The sequence below is a fragment of the Stomoxys calcitrans genome, chromosome 5 (genome assembly GCF_963082655.1).
Source record: "Stomoxys calcitrans chromosome 5, idStoCalc2.1, whole genome shotgun sequence".
Lineage (NCBI taxonomy): Eukaryota > Metazoa > Arthropoda > Insecta > Diptera > Muscidae > Stomoxys > Stomoxys calcitrans.
The window spans coordinates 72,500,849-72,516,517 of record NC_081556.1 but is presented as its reverse complement, the minus strand read 5'-3'; the positions used below and the strand labels follow the sequence as shown (position 1 = coordinate 72,516,517).

General features: G+C 35.0%; 1 protein-coding gene across 5 annotated transcripts in view; it reads right to left on the bottom strand.

Annotated features, from left to right (window-relative positions):
• LOC106081345 (protein spinster) overlaps positions 1-13,885 on the bottom strand; it is a 33,506-nt gene extending 19,621 nt beyond the window's left edge. For all 5 annotated transcript variants that reach the window (XR_001220347.2, XR_001220346.2, XR_009398340.1 and 2 more), the window contains exon 1: positions 12,785-13,885. Coding sequence is in view for 2 of the 5 variants with exons in the window: in XM_013243233.2 (XP_013098687.1) it covers positions 12,785-13,118 (334 nt within the window). In the remaining 3 variants the exon portion in view is untranslated. The remainder of the gene's footprint in view (positions 1-12,784) is intronic.
• Between the last annotated feature and the right edge of the window lie 1,784 nt (positions 13,886-15,669).

The following is a 15,669-nucleotide window of genomic DNA, read 5'->3' as shown; positions in this document are numbered from 1 at the left end:
TTGACGAGGATTGCAACCTCCACATTAAAATGTGGCTACAACAACAATGAGGACAATGCAATAGTTGTCATTCTTCAACAATACCTAGGGCCATTTTTCTAATTGTTTTGTTAAATTATATGGCCGCGCATAATCTAAATGACTGAATCCCTCATAAATTAATGTTTTTTAAAAGTGTTTTTATATAAAACAAAAACGGTTGTGGATATCAATGAAATTCTTTATTTCTGTGGAAGTACGTTCCATGTCATTACGTATGAAACTCGATTTCTTTTGCATGGCACAGGCACGCTTGAAGAAGTCCAAAACCAATTTTCAACGGTTTTCAAGCATAATTCGGCCGATACTGCTGCAATTCGCGTTCGATATTCCTACGAAGTTCATTAATCGTCGCTGGCTTGTTAGCATAGACCCAAGACATATTAAAAATTTCTAGGCATAGACCATCGACTTGACGTAACCCCACGACCGACTTGACGACTTGACGTACGACCGAGGCGGCAAATCTACTGGACCATTTCACGAGATAACACTTTCTCCAAACTTGGTTTCCAATAAATTAATTATGACATTCGGTGTGTGGCAATTGGGGCCAAAAATGTACTGTTATTGAATGGTAGCGATTCCCATTCACAGTAACATGCCGGTTTTGATCATCACGTAAGAAGTAGGGCCCAATGACTCCGTCGGCCCATAAGCCGCAACAACCGTAATTTTTTCGGGATGCAATGATGACTCATGGAGTACATGTGGATTGCAGTCAGACCGGAAATGAGCCGCGCCGTTAAATTAGACGTAGCGCTCTTAACGTTGAGACCACTGACTCCGAATTTCGAAAATAAATTTAATTATTTCTACTCGTTGTTTCCATCATGAAATGGCAAATCTTACTGAAGAGAAATGTCAAAAGAGCGGCAAAAAATATGTCGTCATCTGCTGTCCCTATCGGTCTACTAATGTAGCGTCCCTAAAAAACCCTGTATTACCATAGGGTTCGCTATTTCTATTATTCTTGACAAACTTTCAGCGGAAATTGTCCTCTCGCTAAGTCTGCCAACAATTGCGGGGCTTTTTTCACGAAGAAATTCTCTACGAAGAAGTATAGCTTAGCGGCGGCTTTAAGAAGGATGGAATCGGATAGTGATCATAATACGTTCGGGTGAAAATAGTCATTTGTAATGAAAAGTAATTTTTTATAAAAATTATCTTGTAAAGAAATTTTTCTTCTCCAATGTAATGTTATATGAATATGCTTTACTTATTATGTAAATTAGACAAACTTTTAATGCATATTCACAGAATGACACAAGAGCGTAATAGAATACAAACAAACATGTATTGAATTTCTAGGAGGCATTAAACGTAGATCTTCTTGAACAGAATTAACAAACTGAACAAACTAAAACAGTACAAAACTACCCATGTAAGTCTAACCATGAGCCAAAGAAATCATACGAATACCACCTATGTACGAGTATGTGCTGATGCTATATGCAGTAAAGAAGAATGATTTCACTACACAATAGGAGCATGTTGCAAACCGACACTGACAGACGGGCGGACAAGTGATAGCGAGTCTATCTAAATGGGAACAAGAAAACGAAAATAATGAAAGTGTCTGTGGGAAAAGCCAGCATAGTGTTAGCGACAAAAAATGTTGAACAGTTTAAAATCAATACGAATGCAATGCGGTCATTGGCATATAAAACGAAAATAAACATCAAAAAGAAAATGCAACAGATCTGCATAAAGCATAGATAGAAAAACGGGTTGGTAGCGATTTTAAATGTAACCAAACGGAAGTCGACAGTACAAAGGAAACTTGTATTGCCAAGTTTTGTTCGAAAACCGAAAGAATGCATATTAATAATTCTGTTTCAAAAACGTTAAGAATCTGTATAGAGCGGTTATTAAAATTACACAAAGCAACTAATTTAGATGCAACACTGCACTTTATTCAGGCACAAGAGATTGTTGAACATGACCTTAACCTATTCAGCCAAATACATAGATCAGTTTAAAGAATTCAACCACATCTAATGTACAAAACTGTTTTGCCAAGTCATTAATCAATGTATTGAGTGGACCGAAAACTCTTGTAGCCCAAATGGATACCATATTTGAGGTTGCTGAGTTGAGATGAATAAAATATCACGATATACCACTGACATTGCCTTTCTACTATTTGTCCTATTGTCTATCAAAACATTTGCTATTTTTGACAATATGTATTTCCATACGATCACTGACCCTGCACAACAAAATATATACAATGTCTGCCTGTGACAATTATGCCTACTAATTGCTGATACAAACAATAGGTGCAAAAAGATAAGTGACTTTGAGCAATACTATCTACAAATGGGCTTGTACAACTACCTTTGCGCAATGCAGGCAAGTTCAAGAAACAAAGAGAAAGTTTCGCCAACGTCTCAACTTTTCCCACACTGCGACGAATAAACAAAACCAACGGATGCTAGCTAAAAATAGGCAAGGTTATTGAAGTATGGGAAATCTATTGGCATCGTCATTTATAACGAATTTAAAAGGTTTTAATAATTTGAATTGAATGGAAGGCCGAACTTGTTAACCAGTTTGGTAAGAGGCTGCAATGAGGCAAGTTTAGAAAACTACAAAATCTTTTAGTAAAAAACATTGGATGACTCAATACATCATACATTTCAAAGCAGTTATTAATTTTGTATATTAGATACTATTTCGAAATGTATCCCATCGTTTATGTTATTTTGGCAAAACAAGCTGACGCGGTCCCGCTTCACCGCCCCTTTTTAATCTCTTATTCCTTCTATTTGAGCCCTAAATTGCTATGGTCGGCTATTTCGTCCGTAATATTGATATCAGATTCGTAATCTACTCCAAATACAAATACCTTAAGTCCTGTTTGGTGAGGTGTGGTAGACCCCCTCCCGAAAGTGAACATAAGACTCATAATTCCAAAATACTTCGAAATACCTTTAATTTAAGCCCCATATTGCTATGGTGAGAAAAAATGTCCGATTTGGAGGTGTTTTAGGGGTGGGGCCATAAACTTTGTACCACACTAAGATACAGATTCGTTTTCTGCTCTCAAATACCCTTTATTTGAGTCTCATTTTGCCATGATTGGTCTATATTAGAGAGAGAACGCTTTGAGTGGCATTTTCATTGTCTATAAATCCAATCGTAAAAATAATGCATATTTTCGTCACCACACATCATTTCAAACCAACAGCATTCAACACCATTCACAGAAAGAGAATATGACGAAAGCATTGCATTGCATGTCTTTTGTTTATCTCACCTAACACTCTCAAAGGCAACGAATATGCAGCGAATGGTTTGAATCATTTTATTGTTGATTGAATAAAGCCCTATAGGTTTCAATAGGGAATTTAATATAAAAGTATTTGGGAGCGGGTTTGTAAATTTGTTTGTTCAGTATAGACCCAAAAAATGCTTATAATTCTTACACAGATTGTGTAGGTTGATCTGGAAGGAGTAAGAGATTATATAATTTTTTGATATCGTCTGACCCTTATCCCTCTTTGTTTCAGGTTCGTAATCCCATCTCAAATACCTTTCATTTGAACCCCATATAGTCATGATCAGCTAATATTTCTATTTGGAGGCTGGTTAAGGGGTTTGGGGCGACCACCCATTTCTTAGACTTCATTTTTAATGTCGTTTTCGTAGTCTTCTCCCAAATACCTTTCGTTTGAGTCCCATATGTGCATTATAATCCAAAATGTCTATTTGGGGCGGTTTTAGGTTTGGGGTAGTTTTGAGCTTGGGCCGGCCCCCTATATAGCTCCATCCAATTTTTAATATATTCATACTCTACTCTCAAATGCCTTTCATTTGATTTCCATATTGTCCAGATCGGTCCACTTTTGATTTTGGACGGTGCTGTTGTGGTAAGGGAGTTTTAATTTCTTCTAAATTAAATATTATAAGGGTGTACATTTTCGTTTAACTTTTTATATTGGATATTGCAAGTATTTAGTCGCCATTTAAAAATATGAAATCATGTGTTCTATGTTGATGACATAAAAATGTGCAAGGAATTAATGCATTAATTTATGATTATTCAAACTTCCCCTTCAAGTTCTAACATGGCACCCAGCAGCAAATTTTTGATAAGAGAATTTCAAAGGCCTTTAAATTCAAAAATATCGTCAGTATTGGAGAAAAGTTGTTTTGCTTCCATACTCTATTGGTTTCATTTAAGTCGTCTTAGGGGCCGACTACAGAACCTATTCAATTACAAAGAAAGTATTGTTATTCAATTAAATTTTGTTGTTGTTATTGCTGTCCCGAATATTGGGAGCGGGATCAGTCCATGCCCAGGTATAATTCTGGCTAGATAGTATTTCTACTTTCACAATGTTCAGTTTATTGATCTGAAAAATAAACAATTAACCAACTTGACCTTAGCCTTTAATTTTTTATCCGCAGAATATTTCGTTTATTTCGTAGATATTTATAGGAAATATCTGTCAGCTTTGGTATGAGAAAACGTTTACGCATTTAGATGTTATGTTGCCTGTTGCCAAAATTTGTATCTCAGTTTTTGTGGGAACAAAGTCCGTTCTATAATTTAATTTCACATTATAAAGATTTGAAAAAAAAAAATGTGTTTGTGGTTCGGTTGTACGTTTGAACGTTTTGTGTTTATGACAGTTTTTTGATGAAAGTCATATTCCGCATGTCAAGGTCCTATATCGTCCACGGTTAAAGTATCTAAAATTTTTTCTATTAACTGAACTGAAACTAACAAAGTCTCTACTATGTTAAAATCGCAAATTTTGCTAATTAAATATTGTTTTTTTTCTACCACCATTACTTTTCGTTTGCCCTCAATTAGCTTCCTTCACTTGAATGTAAATAAGAACATTTACCTCAGCAAATATGTTTTTACAATGCATGTATAAGAGTCAGGATTCACTAATAGATAATAATAATAATATTCAGTGAATCCTGTATAAGAGTATTGCATGGTTGTTTTATTTTTATTTATTTGCTTTTAGTTTTGTTTATTAAGGCATGTGTTTAACGAGTCGACAACTTTCAGATAATTCTTTTAAAAGGTTGAATGGGATAATAATACACAAATAACTAGTTTTAAAATGAATTTCGAAGATATAAAATTGCTACACGCATCATTTTTCTTCAAACGATACGGGTAAAAAGATGAACTAACATTGTAGAAAGATAGGTATAAATATTTGGCCTATTCGCAGTACAGCAATCCAAAAATAAATAAGCACACTGCAGTATCGCAAATGAACCACAATTGGAAAAAAGGGCCAAAATCATTATCACCGGATTGGCTATGATTTGGTTGTAGGTATAACTACAAAAAAAAAAATAAATGTATTACCACATTTTAAAATTGCAAATAGAATTTCTGACGCATTTCAAAGGCATGACGTACATAAGATAGATCCTCTCTTTATTTGAAATAGCCATGGTTTGCTCATTTATTTTAGCAAATAATAAGCAATCGCACAAATTTTTACACATTTTCTCATATTAAAGCAAAAGAGAGAGAGAGTATGACGACTCTCCCTCTTTCTCTATCGGGGGAAACGAAATTTGAATTTCCAACTCATTACTCAGAATTTAACGCCATATGAAATTGAATGAAGAAAAAAAAATGCAAATACCGGACACATTTAAATGTGTCTGTTTAAAAACAGCAAATAAGATAAACAAGTCTTTCAGACTTTTGCTCAGTCCAATTCACGAGACTTTTATATTTTTTTTTGAAACAAGATAAAAACGAACGAATTAAACGGCCAGGCGAACAACGATCAAAGCAAAAGTCGAAACATCACGCCACTTTTATCGCATTCATATTCATACACAAGCATGTGCACATACAACCATGCACATATGTATGTACAAAAGTGATAAATGTTTAATGGCAACAAAATTCCATTACATTCAAACGAACATTTACTTTAAGCACCCAATGAGTCAGTTCGACTGTGAATTGCCAAAAAAGTTATGGGGAAAATGCAAAATTTCATCAATAAGTTATTATTAGAAATCATCATAGTGGCAATGGTAGCATAGACATACAAACATCAGGGAAAGCCGAAAGTCGCTGTTTTGATTAGCCATTTGGTTTGTTTTGATACAAACAACAGCTGACCCAAAAAAAACAAATGTCATATTATCTCAAGTATGTAGTACCGGTAGCACCAGCAGAAGCAGTGTGTACAAGCAATAACGTCGAATAGTTGTGATTCTCAAATTGGCCTGGAGATTAGACAGGCATTAAATGTGTGTCTTGGGGAAGTGAACAAATTAAAATGCTTGTTTAGAAATCTTATCGCCATATAACGCACTCACCCACGAAACAACATAAGTGCGAAATTTATGTCACGAGACTGAATATTTAATGCAGTCATACATAATGTTCCCCCATCATCTCTGCTCTATTAGGGGCTGATAAGTCGGCAGAGATGAGATGGCCGATGGGTCGGCTTGACGTAAAATTAATAATTCGTAACTCTTTCGTTGCTCGGCTAGCAAGCCATAGAGCACCACATCTACGAGGTGGTGGCGTGATGTTTCGATGATCGATTAGTCCAACGAAGCCAATCAAAAAACGATCACATACGTAATGTTTTAAAAGTGCCACTTATCATGAGCATTTTTTATTGGTAACCTGACCAAGTAATTTGCAGCATATGACTGTGACTTTAATGGAATGACTATATTGATGAATTACTTATAAATGAAATTTGACCATTATCTAAGGCGGCGGCGATGTGAAAACACACACCCATACTAATACACATTATTGTGTATGGATACAAGAACAAATGCAAATGTGCGAGCGTGCCCATCATTGATCTAAGGTGTGAAATTTTTCTCTAATACTTGGAATAAAACAAAACTTGGTTTATGATTATTCAATGTTTGCCAACAAAGAAAAAATCGAAGCTTACCAAGGTAACAACAAAATGCAAAAAAGCAATGTGATAAGCACAACGAACTTATGACCAATCAAGGTTGGATTTAATTTTTTTTATGGCTCGTCTTGAGCTTTAAAGTATGTGTGGATGTCTGTAGATAGCAAATGTGAAGGTAGCAGCACAAAATGTAAATAAATAGCCAAAAAGGAGAATAAACAATGTTAGTAAATAAAATTTAAAATTTAGATCGATAACATGATCGAGTGTGAGCTTAGAAGCAGTCCTTTTATATGGTTGTTGTTGTAGCATAGAGTTGTACAGCGAGGCGACAGTCTTTGTCGATAGAGGACTCCATCGGTTCAATCCGATATATATAACCGGCTACCATGAAATTGCTTTAATAAAGTCAATTTGTACAACGAAACCAGTAATGAAGTGCAAAAGTCGGGCGATGCCAACTTTATAATACCATAAACCTACACTATAGGTACAAAGTGAGATCTATATCTAATTCTAAATCACTTTTGATGGACCTCGGCAGATGTTTTCAGATGAATTATTAAACAATCTGTATCAAATTTCGGGCAAATAATTTTAAACTGTAATAAATAAGCCAAAAACTGACAAATATATAGGAGCTACATCTAAATCTGAACCGATTTCGACCAAACTTCTTAGATATTGTCGTAGGCATCGAGGAAGGGGCTGCTCAAAATTTGGCAAGATATGTCAATAAATGCGCTTGCAGTGATTCTGGAATTGAAAATCGGGCAAAATACGTATATGGCAACTATATATAAATATTAAAAGACATAAGAAAATCCTTCCTGCCAAATTTCGAGAGAATCTGTTAATAAATGATCATATTATTTGGGAGCTATATCCAAATCTGAACCGACTTTTTCCAATTTCAATAGGTTTCGTCTCTAGGCCGAAAAACATGCCTGTACCAAATTTGAAGACGATCGGATGAAAACTGCGACCTATAGTTTGTACACAAATTAACATGGAAAGACGGACAGACAGACAGACAGACGGACATAGCTAAATCGAATCAGAAAGTAATTTTGAGTCGATCGGTATACGTATCATCTCTCTTCCTTCTGGGTGTAACAAATTATAATAACCTGTACCACAGTTGTCGTGTAGGGTATTAAATATAAATGCCAAGATTTGTGTTCTCACTTTCGGCATTTAGATTTGAAAACATATTCAAAAACTTTTTCTGCAATGATTCAACAAATACTCAACGATACGCACAAATTTAAAATGTAATTAACATTTATAATTTTTTTATAACAAGTGCTCTAACCATCTTATTCAACTCCGATTAACCGACTTCTTGAATATTGACCAAAAATCAGCAACACCCAAAACAGGAATCTCTATTGCAAATTTAAATTCAATTTATTAATCAAAATTCCTCTTTCATTTAAGGTACTTTGATGGAGAATTTCAAGGTTGTTTTTTTGACAGTCAATACGCCACTATACGAAATTGAAGAACTGAATGCCTGGCTTTGAATACCTACGAGAACATAAAAAAATGTTCAACGATGTTTGTTCCACTTATGCTGAGATATGAAATGCTCCAAAGCTTCATCATCTTCCTCACATGCCTTACACATGCTATCACTTGGCTCACCGATTTTGCATAAGTGAGTTTGTAGTCTTATGTGTGTTGTTATGGTACCGAAAGCTATACTGACCTCCTTCTTACTTCCTTTCTGTAATAGCCTCGCCTTCTACGATCCGGATCTCCCCATAGGATTTTCGAACGTAGCGACCTTATCGCTATTCTACAGTGTTACATGCAATCGACCGTTCATCGACCAAGCCCCAACTCGGACTGCGCGACCCGAAAGATTCCGGGTTAACCAAGTTTATTGGCGGCAGTCCTCTGGCCTTCGATGTCAAATCGTCTGCTCTTTTTTTCCCCTTACTTCGCTTTGACAAGGCAATCAAACGACGCGGATTGTGCCATCCTCAGAGAAGGCGTTAATCTCCTTCTTAAACTCCAAGACTGTTGGATTTTAAGTGCAGACGCTCGTTCGAATTCGACTATTAAAAATAGACCTTTATCAGCCGTTGATATGAGAAAAATACCCCCGCTGCTCCTTAATGTAAACGTCATAGACAAATTTGCGTTTAGATTTGACTATTTTGGATTATTTTAAGTATTGTTTCTTGCCAGAGCCAATTTGTCACAATGTGAAACATTATGTTCCATAACAAAAAAATGTATATTGTCCGGATTACGCATAATTGACACCATGGTATGAAGAAATTGTCCTGTATTTCCCTTTTTACAGTTAAGCGGATTCGATTGCATAGAAAAAGTAAAAAAAAAAAAATATTTTTTTTTTTTTGAATGGTAAAACTTAAAAAAATTGCTAACAATTATTAAACTCACGGCATTGGGAATTAGGCCGAGTTGAATGTTGGCTTTCCTACGTGTTTGTTTTCTATTTCATAGAGCGATTCCTTCCAGCGCTTTAAAGAAGTAAAGGTATTAAAACGGTATACAACACCTTTATAAATATAGGCAATTTGATACTAAACACCCACCCACACATTAAAGAATGCAATGTTTGTTTACGATTGCTCACCGTCAACTTCTGAGATGACTAATATATAGCATAAGAGACTGCTTTAGACGATAGAGGCAAACAACGGAAGTAATTCAATGAATCAGGAAATGTAGAAAAAGTAAATACAATAAGATAGATGAAACACATCCAATCATTAAGGAACATTAGAACTGCACTTTATCAAGATAGAATAGAAAACATAAATAATTTGTCTGACACCCAGAAACCTTAATGAATGAACTTATGCGACCATGCACGCACAAATGAAAATTAATACGTTGAATGCGGGTCACATACTTTGAAGGAGGTTATTTTCAAGTATTTTTTACACTAACAAGTGACGTCGTTAAAGTGCTGGCTATCAACACAAGTTGCTAGAGGCACGAGCAACCATTTAACTCAATATTTATTTAATGATTAAAAGCTGGTATCTTAAAAAAAGGCCCAACAAAACGTATTAACAGAAATAACAAACTTGGGTAAGCCGGGGTATCGGCTTTAATAAAATAATAAATATATTATGTTATTGAGGAGTATTCAATTTAACTTTGTTATAACTTTCCTCCATGTCGTTAAAAAATAATTGTTAGATTACATAAAGATTAATTATTAGTTTAGCTAAAGGGTGATTTTTTTGAGGTTAGGATTTTCATGCATTAGTATTTGACAGATCACGTGGGATTTCAGACATGGTGTCAAAGAGAAAGATGCTCAGTATGCTTTGACATTTCATCATGAATAGACTTACTAACGAGCAACGCTTGCAAATCATTGAATTTTATTACCAAAATCAGTGTTCGGTTCGAAATGTGTTCATTCACCGTAACGTTGCGTCCAACAGCATCTTTGAAAAAATACGGTCCAATGATTCCACCAGCGTACAAACTACACCAAACAGTGCATTTTTCGGGATGCATGGGCAGTTCTTGAACGGCTTCTAGTTGCTCTTCACTCCAAATGCGGCAATTTTGCTTATTTACGTAGCCATTCAACCAGAAATGAGCCTCATCGCTGAACACATGAATGAACACATTTCGAACCGAACACTGATTTTGGTAATAAAATTCAATGATTTGCAAGCGTTGCTCGTTAGTAAGTCTATTCATGATGAAATGTCAAAGCATACTGAGCATCTTTCTCTTTGACACCATGTCTGAAATCCCACGTGATCTGTCAAATACTAATGCATGAAAATCCTAACCTCAAAAAAATCACCCTTTATAAGTAACAAGACATTTCCATGTTAATTAAGTAAAATAAAGCATTATGCCATAGATAAGAACACGTGATATCGTCCCTAAACTTTCCCTTGCAACACCCTATTGCAATGGTGTGGAGTATGGAAAATACGTAAATAGTATAATATGCAAAGGGGTGTGGTGTCATAAGAATTATAAGGACTTTTATTAATTTTAGAATGTTGCACTCAAATTAAAGATGTTATGTTGACTCAAATAAGATATAGGAGAATTACGGCGCCGTATGAATCACGAACTGTATGACTTGTATGACGACGTTAACATAGTTAAGCGTACCAGAATTAAATCATTCCAATTAAATCAAAGTAAGTACATTATATTCGATATATTTTATTCAATAATGGGCCTTGTTGGCTTCTTTATAACATTAATACAGATGAAATGAAAAGCCACAGTCACATGACATCCGGTTGTACGTACCGGATTGATCCGATGGAGTCCTTCATCGGCAAGGGCTGCTGCTTCACTGAACAACACGTTGCTACAACAACAAGATTCAGCCTAACATTTCTCTTGCTGTTTTTTTAATTTATCTGTTGTACTTTAAATTCACTTTCCTTGTATCTATTGATAGAATTTTCATGTTAATGACTGATTTGGCTATCGCGCCAAAGCCCAATTCATCACTTGATTTCACACTCTTCTCTCTCTTAGGTCAGAGACATGGCAGCATGGTAAGACCATTGCTAGGCAATAGTTTCTCATGCTGATCTACTGGTAGTAAAGGCATACACGCTTCTTACCTTCAGTAGAGGTATTATTTTCTTAAAAGTGAATAATTTATACCTCATTGCACTAAAATAGAACACGTTATGTTCTACATTTATTCGGTCTTTAAATAATTTAAACCATTGGATATTGTCCGGTTGAAGTCCGTAGTCCAGTTTCTATTACAAAAAAAAAAATACAATAGAAAAAAAAAATACTTGTAATAGAAACGTATATGGTGTGTAGCCGAAAAATATCCCATTATATAAATTATTTCAAGACCGAATAAATTTAGTGCAAAATGGCTAGTACTATGTTCGTTTATCACCATTGAAAAACAAAGTTTTTCGCGATTACTTTTTTGAAACACACAAATATATCAATGATAAAATAACAATTTTATCCCAAGTAATGAGGGAATGGCCTAATGAAGGAAATCAGCAATTCGTTTAACTTAAATTCAATTATCTATCAAAAGTAATCGCCGAAATATATTGCGAAAAGCGAATGCGTAGATTGAAGATGAAAATATTTCAATTTAATAGAATTCCACCAAAAATAGTTATTCCACAAATTTTTCACGTTGATTTTTTTGTCGTTATGGCTCGAAATTATTTACAAAGGTGATCTATGAGGAATCAGGATGCAGTGCTTGAAGTTTACTCAAAAACCTTCGAAGAAACAAGGACAGTACAAAACTTTCAGTCTGATCACGGCTAAAATGCACTTTATAGGATGCATCTCCTCGAAATTTGGTATGCAGATTTGATTTGACCCCAGGACCACGAATCTTTTATTGCTTGGTTGGAATTGCTGCAACCTAGGCATTATGGTTATCAAATGAATGCGATTGACGAGTAGATTAAAAATGAAAAAATTTGTTTATTTTAAGGAAGAAAAAGGGTCGAAGGCATACAGATTTCAAAATATCACGCACAATCCCATGGCAGCCGGTTGTATGTACCGGATTGACCCGATGAATTCCTTCATCGGCAAGGGCTGCCGCCTCAGTGTACCACACACTGCTACTACAACAACTACAACAACAAAATATCACGCGATTATATTTAAAAAACAACACCAATACTTTTACCAATTATAAAATTACTCATTCGATAACAGGCAGAAGTGAGAGGGACTATTTTTTGTTGGCAAAACATGAGCTCTCCTACCCGTTTGGCAATAAAAAATCGTATGTTCAGTTACTGAGAAATCGTGCACAACTAACTGCAAGCACAATAGCGCCTAGTATTTTTCCTTCATCTTTAAAGAAGCACAATACATTTTAAATTGCAACTCACCTGCTATTGTAAAGCGGTCCATGTAATTTATTAAATTTACAAAGCACAGTACGCCCACTGTAAACCATTGGCTCCGTGTTATGCAGCGTCTTGCACCAGGAGCACAATTTATTGTCGTACTGTTCTGTCGCTGCCTTTCTGTGTCATCTACGCTGTCGCTATCGGACGAAGGCATTAGCTGTTGGGAGGAGCAAGTGGATGGAATGGCACCCGCTCCTGCATTGTCAATGTCGTCTGCGCTATTAGTGCTTCGCGTCAAGGCCGGATTGTCCATGGTGACGACAGTGGTTGTGGGTATCGGCTGATACGCTGGATAATGTGTTTTGCTAGACATTCACGTGGAACAAACCAAGAGTCCCTCTTAAACAATCAAGAATTTTTTTGTTTTCACTTGTATTCTTCCCAGGCAGTTTAGCAGTTTATTCGAATGCTAGTGTATGTGATTGTGCGTTGAGTCAAATCTGCGAATTTGCAAAACAAAACGAAACAGCAACTGGTGACGTAAAAATTCCTTTGCCGTCAACTTTTTCAAATATTGTCCAATTCTCTTTTATTACTTCTCTTCTTCTCTTTTATACTCAATTCACTTCCACATATATGTTTACTCTTTTCATACATATACTTATAATCTCATTTAATTTTGCATAACATAAAAGTGCGTTGGCAAATTATCAAATAAAAAGTTAACATTCCGCTTTTGAAGCGTTTATTTAGTGTGTGCACTATGATATTTATAAGTTTATTAATATAAGTCTATTATTTATCACTGCGAGCCCGAGAGAAAGTATTTGACGCGAAAACTATGCGAAAATAAACATTCGGGTTGTACCATTAATGCACTTTATTCCATTTCAATTTACAATCTTCAAATTTTAGTTTGGGTCCTTCTTTCTTCCTAACTTATCGTTCCGGCAATATAGATTTTGTTGGAAATTTCTGCAATCAACTTGGTATATTTTAACTTTGGATTTGGTCGATATCAAAATCACTCACAGCACTTTTTTATTATTCTATTTAAATCAGTACTAGTGTACTGTTGCAGGCAAATATTAAAAGTGGGCGTGTGTGGTGGTTGGAATTATAGACGTGCTGATGGTTTGACGGTTTATTCACAATTGGTTTGGTGGGGTATTTCAAAGTAAAGCAAAGCAAGCAGTCGATTTTCTACTAATCGATTTTTGTATAGATAAGTCGAAGTCGACTTTTACTGATTAAAAAATTCGATCATTCGACATTGAAGTCAAAAAGGAGTCGACAAGTCAAAAAATGTCGAAAAGTCAAAAATTTCGAAATATCGTGAATAGTCGATATGGATTTAGTTTCAAGTCGATTGTTGCAGCCAATTGCCTTGACTTTGTTTTAGCTATAGGCTTATACCACGTTATTTTGGGATTGATTTTTTGGGGGTGTCTTTGGCCAAAACGTTGCCACTTACACATAAAAATTTATATGGCAATTTATCAATTTATCAGCTACTTACGTACATATTTATATACAAATGTGAGTGTGTGGACCGTACTTAAATTCATATACACATAGTTCATAAAGTCTGCGTTCATGTGACAATTTCTTTTTTTGTGATTAAAAAACAACATAAAAAAATAAATAAAGTTAAGTTTTGTTGTATATGTTGTTTATTTATATTTTTTAAATTAGAAAACAAAACCAAAAATACAAGTTTGCTTTTGCTTTTTGTTCTAACGGTACTTTTGTCTCATAAGAAGAAATTATGACAACCAAAAAGTCTGCGTTCACTTTGTTTACTTCGAAAGCACCATTACTTTTTATGATGCTTGTTCTTATTTTTGATCAGTTTCAGTTCATTATCATAATAAGTGATAGTTACACGTGTTTTTTTTTTTTAAATTAATAAATTTGGAAACTAAAGGAAAGGAAACATGCATATCTGAAAGAAAAATAATTTTAAAATTGTGGAAAGAAGGACAAAGCTTTAGAAATATTGGTGGAACAGTTGGAAGAACGTATTCTTCTGTCCAGCGCGTAATTAATAATTACAAAGAAACCGGTATTCTAACTACAAAGCCTCGGCCTGGGCGTCCAAAAAAATTATCCGTTAGAGAAGAGCGCAAAGTGATTAATATGGCAAACACCAACCCTCGTATAACATCAACCAAAATTGTTGAACATATTAAAACAATGTTTAAAAAAAGCATCTGTGCCGAAACTGCCAGAAAAATATTAGATAAAGCTGAATTTAATGGAAGAGTTGCTCGAAGAAAACCGTATATTTCAGTCATAAAGAGACAAAAGCGGATTGCATTCGCTAATACTTTCATCAATAAGCTTCCTGAATTCTGGAAACAAATTATTTTCTCCGAAGAGAGCAAATTCTGTATTTTTGGCATTAAAGGTCGGCAAATAGTGTGGCGCAAGTCCGGGACTGAGCTGGAAAAACAAAATTTAGTGAGAACGGTGAAGCACGGTGGTGGTGGAGTTATGGTGTGGGGGTGTATGGCTGCTAGTGGAGTGGGTCAATTAGAATTTATTGAGTCCAAAATGGATAAATGGGGTTATCTCAACATTTTGAAAAAAAAAAAAATTTAAAACCAAATGCTGCTAAACTAGGGTTAGCAACGACATTTTGGATCCAACAAGATAACGATCTAAAGCAGTTTGGTAAACTCCATGCCAAATAGACTGAGTGCAGTCTTAAAACAACGTGGCTATCCTACCAAATAATAGGAATGCGTTAATATGTTTTTATTTTGTGTTTAAATAACTCTTTTGTTTTGTTTTTTAATGTTTGGAATATGAAGAAAAAATATATGTAAAAGAGTTGATTTGATTTATAATTTTAATTTGTGTTCTTTAACCAATCATAAAAGTTTGTCAGGTGAACACAGACTTTATGGGCTATGTGTATG